The 6002-nt window shown below is 43.5% G+C and overlaps 1 protein-coding gene across 1 annotated transcript; it reads right to left on the bottom strand.

Annotated features, from left to right (window-relative positions):
• Window positions 1-410: 410 nt before the first annotated feature.
• On the bottom strand, window positions 411-4108 carry atoh1a (atonal bHLH transcription factor 1a). Its single transcript, XM_020102698.2, has 2 exons — window positions 2308-4108; window positions 411-2114 (listed from the first exon to the last, which is right to left on the bottom strand). The coding sequence occupies exons 1-2, from the start codon at window positions 2507-2509 to the stop codon at window positions 1279-1281; spliced, it is 1038 nt and encodes a 345-aa protein (XP_019958257.2). The 5' UTR covers window positions 2510-4108; the 3' UTR covers window positions 411-1278.
• Between the last annotated feature and the right edge of the window lie 1894 nt (window positions 4109-6002).

The following is a 6002-nucleotide window of genomic DNA, read 5'->3' as shown; positions in this document are numbered from 1 at the left end:
AATTTCGTTAAAACAAAGCAATAAATAAAATACAAAATGTAGGTATTTTTGTTTGGTTACATTCATGTTTTTAATAATATATTAAACGATTATATTATGATGATTATCATTGATGGTTAGACACAGGCCATAAACCTTTTCAGTTGTTAAGATGTTTGGTCCTAATTCATAAATTTCCCACTGACACTATATCAGAAACTATTATACTATTATTATTTCTAATATCACAAGTCTCGTATTATTATAATAATTATTGTTGTTATTATTATTATCATTATCTGGAGATTTTTAGATGGAAACGTACAGTCAGATTTTATTTGAAAAACAGGTATGGGCCTTTTTGCTTGGGTTGTGATGATTTGATGACATTAAGTCATTTTAAAAAGTGGAAACAACGCAGACACAAAGCATTTTCGTTTCATTTCGTTTTTATTTCAAAAATCAAATTAATATAACAATAAATGGCAAAATGACAGCTCGTTTCAGCAAATTCCACTATGGAGTTATAAAAAGCAAATCAAGTGAAACGCAGCAATAAATACATGTCAATTAATCTCATCCAGTGAAAGCAAAAGACACACGAGTTCATCTGAAGATACAAAAAGAAAAATACAAAAGAAGGCAGCAGTGATGGCTACGTTAAATAGGCTAATGTGTGAATTGGCAGCACTACGCTATCGAACAAATCCAAACAATATCGTTTGCGGTTTGAAAACAAAACAAAAGAAAAGAAATCGCATATTTCTCAAGCCTCTGGCTCGAATGTGTTTAAAGTGCACTCATGAACTTTTGAAGTTGCAAAAGAAAATACATTATACAAACATAAATCACAACAACAATCATTTTATAACAAAAAGAAACGGTTGTAACATTATCAAATATAAACAATTATTCATACAGGAGACTTTGTGGAAGACAGCTTTTTGGTCGGAGTGACGTGGGAAATACCCGTGGCAGTGCTGCGCGCGACATGGCAGAGGGGTCTTCCAGCCACGTCTCCATGGAAACTGGATATTATAGGCTATATATCTATTGGCAGAACCGAATTAGGGCTATATCACATAAAAACAATTATCTTTAGACTATATGCAATAACTTGATAAAATATAATTATTGTTAAAAATTGAACATGGCTATTTTGAAAAAGCTAAAATTTCTATTCTCTTAAAAATCTTTTTGTTAACAGCAGGTAAACAGGGGGTTGACACGGGTTGACTTTGTGTTTTTGTCGGCTGGAGTGGAGCTTTATTATAAGTACTTCTCTGTATTGTTAATTGTTCAGAAAGACACAGGGTGACGGTGGAGGTGGTGGCGGGGCAGCTTCAGTTCTGACAGGTCGTCTTCCTCACTCGACTGGAGCTCCATCGCCATTTCATCGGAGTCACTGAAGTGAGAGTGCGGGGAAAACTCTCCGTCGCTCCGGGGAGACTCTTTCCTTCCACCGGCCGGTACCAGGGAGCTGCCGGGCCGGCTGCAGGAAGGTGGGGAGGGCGAGCACATCGCTTCTTCGATCAGGGCGGAAAACTCTTTGTCGAAGGAGGAGGAGGAGCGGAAGGTCGTCCCGGGTAAACTGCTGGATGAGACGGGCACAGTCGCGGCTGTCCTGCAGGCTGCAGAGGAGGGGGAGGCCCGGTCTGTCGCTCCGTTAAAGCCAGAGGTGGAGGAAAGCATACTGTCACGGTTTGGCGAGTGGGAGCTGGAGATGTCCGCGCTGCTGCTGCTGCTGCTGCTGCTGGAGGACACCGGACCCTCGAGCAGCTCCGCCAGCGCGTTGATGTAAATCTGCGCCATCTGCAGAGTCTCATACTTGGACAGTTTCTTGTCGTTGTCCAGCGCCGGGATGACGCTGCGCAGCTCGTCAAACGCGTGGTTGAGCCCGTGCATCCTCCTCCTCTCGCGCGCGTTGGCGGCCACGCGCCTCTGCTTCTGGACCCCGTTGGCCGGTTTGCTGGACGGAGCTCTCTGCCTGGCGGACGCCTCCTCATCGGGCCCGGAGACGGTGCCTTTGAGGCGGCACAGGTCCCGGACTTTGAGCGAGGAGGAGGAGGGGCTCTTGGCTGATTTTCTGTAGCTGGGAGGGCTGGGGAGGCCTGAGGACCCCGGGGAGCCGCTCTCTGCAGAGGAGAAGAAAAGTTTGGTTACAGACTCCTGTGGGTGTTTTTAATCGAGTGCATCACAAGGTTTTAATTGCACTAAATAAACTTTGCACTTCAGATCACGATGCATATTTCTGCTTCATATTTGCAGGTGATCACTGTGGAAGTTTCTCCAAATGCTCTAAACAATGCAAAGTGAGTGGTTTCTCACCTTGGTAGGAGCCGGTGCTCGGGGAGGGCGAGTGCCGCAGGTAGTCGGGTGAAGTGGCGTGTGCCACGCAGGTGCCAGACGGCTGCACCGAGGCCAGCCAGGCGCGTGGGTCACTGCCGCTGTCCACGAGCGTCAGTCCGGACTCGTAGCGGGACTCCTCCGGTGCGTCTTTGCTCCAATCATCCACACTCAGGACCTCCATGTCTCCACAGGCACAGCAGCAGCGTTAGAAAGAAAAGTTTTCAGGGACGCGCACTGTGCAGGTAGATCGGTCGCGTGCGGGACTCCTTCTCTGGTGTCTCGAGGCGCTGCGTCGGTTTAAAAAGCGGCACGCGCCTGGGAGCCCCCCTCCTCTCACCGGTCGCGTGTTTACGTCCAATGAAAAGGCTCGGTGAGACCCGGGAGAGGTGATCACGGCCCCCCGAAGCAGGACTGTTTATGATCACGTCACGATTCAAGGAGGGTTTCACGCAAAGGGAGGTAAGAGGAACCTCCCACAGGACGCACGTGCACGGTGGAGGCGGCGTTGTTTTTAGGTGAGGAGCGTGGGCAGCGCGAGGCGTGCGCACGCCTGGCCAGAGCTGCCATACCTGCCCGCGTGTCCATCACATGTCTGCAGCATGTCAGAGGATGAAACGCGTCAATTTGGCCTCATCTGGGGAAGAGTCTTCAATGATTCCCTCCGTGGACATGCTGCATTCAGCGCAGGTCACACTGAACTAACCAGGCCTGGTCAATCAAAGTTACTTCAACATCTCCTACAAGAACCCCCTGACTCCATTAGTCTGTATCAACACAGACCAGGATAGGTTACATTAACAGATGGATGGATGGATGAATGGATAAATAGATAGACAGAGTAGAACATCCTTAAACGATACGGGGTAAGGGTGGGTGGATGGGTGGATGGATGGGCTTTATTGATCCCAAACTGGGAAATTAATGTGATGCAGCATATTAGATATAACACATTAGACTATGTGGGCACCTATTAAAATGCACGTTACCCCACAGGTATTCGAGTTTTTAATAAAACCAAATAGCACAAAAAATAAGGTTAATGGTAACAAACACCGTCCAAAATAAATAGTTTAGGGACAAAGCAAAGTTTCACCAAATTTCTACCAAAGAAAAAAAAACACTAAACAAAACAAAAAAAAACTAAGTTAAACAATCTTCCCGGCTCCCGGGGCTCGCGCGCTCATTGTCAATTCATTCATTCTAAGAACATCTCCAGTTTCCATTTTTCTTTTGAGGCGGCTCTGAAAGCTTTTGATCCGGCCCTCGGAACGCCCTGTCGGGAGAAAGGTCTTCACAGGGAACGGAAACATGAGCAGGGCTCTGGTGCGCTCAGCACTGTTTCTCCACTGAGCTGAAGAACCGTGCAGGCCTGTGGAGCTCTCACAACTTGGAAATATGGCTGAAGAAGACACGCACACACTTGCAAAAAAATTTGATAATACAACATATACTATTGCTTTTCTCACTTTTCTATTATTTATATGATATTTTATCTCTGCAATATGTATCATGAATGCTTCAACATATTATTTGAAATCATGTGTAATATCCCATATAACTTAGTTTATCATTTGTATTTACTGACACTTTAGTTTCACTGTCTTATGTAACTTGCTGATTTTATTCTATTTGCTACATTGTTATTTCCATAGGCAGTGATTCTATATACACAATGTATTTTATTTCATTAACAATGCACTTTAAACCTAACACAATTTTTTAAATTTTCAATTAGCCTTAATAAAGTCTTACTTTAAATGATCTCCTATTTAAAGTTGAAAAGGACAGGTTGCATAGACTGGAAGAATAAAGTTTGGAAAAATTATAGCTGTTGAGGAAACCACCTGCAGTCTACTGATGAAAGCAGCCATGCTTACTGAGATGCAAACTTTCAGCCTATAACCTGGCAAATGAACAATGGACTAATTGCTGGGTGGAAATTGGCTATTTAACCTAATTGCCACGGTAGATTTAGGATAAGAAGCATACAGCAACATGTTTCTTACAGTAGCTCAATGTATGAGGCACAGTGATCAAAGACTGTTTGTGCCCGTTAACATTAAATGGGAGAACATGACCTTTTATGCAGCAGGCTCTGTATGAACTTCAGTACTCTGACGTGAACTAGGCCATATATCAAGGAAGGTTAGAACTACAGGCCCCGCTGCACAATCTCCATCTATAGAGGAGCTGGATATTGTGGGGAATTTATGGGAAGGAATCCCATAATTTCAGAGATGAGCAGACATGAGTCTTTTCTATTTTTTATTCATGTATTCATCACGGGGACGTCTTGCGGGCTAGAGGTCTGGCGCCGAGCCTTCGCCCCCTCTTCCCACCTACGAGCCCCCAGCCCAACGGGCCGGGCCGAGCTCCTGAAGCTACCGACAGGTTGGATATTGTATCTGGCGATTATTAAAGTGTCGCGGCCACAATGGAGACTCTATGTTCCATTGGTTACGCCTGGGGGGCTCCTGCATGGAGAGAGAGAGGGAGGGGGGTGGAGAGGAGTCTGCGTGCTGCCGCTTCTCATCCCCGTCTCCCGGGAGACAGAGGCGCGACGGGCACGAGGCTGCAGCGAGGAGAGCTGGGAGTTCTAAACTTCACTGTACCTCACTTCATACACATCTGATGCTCTGAAGTACTTTACTCCAAAAGCTTCACTGTACTTCAGCCCACTACTACCACTTCATATCAAATCTGATACTTTCTTAGTTCAATATAAGTTCAATTAAATTCTGAAGTACCCAAGCAGACAATACGTAAGAGGGTAATATTGGAAAAAAGTAAAAAGCATTGATCATTATGTATGTTTACTTTTTTTAAGTTGCTCTGAAGATCAACATTTAAGATATATCTTTCAAATGAATATCAATGTGCATGCATTGGTATGAATCCCACAGATCATAATAATAATAGTTATACTAATTATAATAATCTTTATTAAATAGCAGCTTTCAAAACACAGTATAGTTAAAAATGAAACATTGAAGGAAACAATAATATCAATATAATATTTGTTCTATACTTAGATTTGGCTTAAAATACTTAAAAAAGTAAAAGGATAATTTTGGAAGTAACACTTTTACACGTATGTTTCTGTGTTGTTGGTTTACTATACTTTTCTTAAGTAAAAGCTTTAATTATGTTTTACTAAACTGTTTCCTTTTTTGTTCCCATAACACCACTTGCTTCCAGAAACCACCAAGGCTTTATAAAGGAGGGTGAACAGTCACTGCACAAAAAGACGACATTAATATAGTACGGAATTTTCTATTAATTTCCAATATTTGGCAAATGACTATCACTTACATTATAATACATAAGCACAGTGAGCTACAGGGACATCTCTGAAACTCGGGGGAGCTAAACAGCGCCTCTGTCTGGCTACTCCAGGCTACTACAATGTAGTGCTCCATTGAACTTGACAGCAGCAGTGACTCTCTCCAGCTGCTCACAGCAGCACACAGGCCTTTGAAGGGATTTGGAGTGATAGACACAAAAGCTCAGCTCATGCTTAAAGTAAAAATCTATTCCACACAAAAATAAATTATCTCATCAAACCAAATCAATATTTTAAATTCAATCCAAATTACTGAACTCTAACTAAATATCCCCCCATTAACATAATTTGCAGCTTCAGGTATATCCCAGGGGTAAAATACATTTTAATC

The sequence above is a fragment of the Paralichthys olivaceus genome, chromosome 4 (assembly GCF_024713975.1).
Source record: "Paralichthys olivaceus isolate ysfri-2021 chromosome 4, ASM2471397v2, whole genome shotgun sequence".
NCBI classification, from domain to species: domain Eukaryota; kingdom Metazoa; phylum Chordata; class Actinopteri; order Pleuronectiformes; family Paralichthyidae; genus Paralichthys; species Paralichthys olivaceus.
The sequence above is the reverse complement of the archived record's forward strand: the minus strand, read 5'-3'. Positions and strand labels throughout refer to the sequence as shown.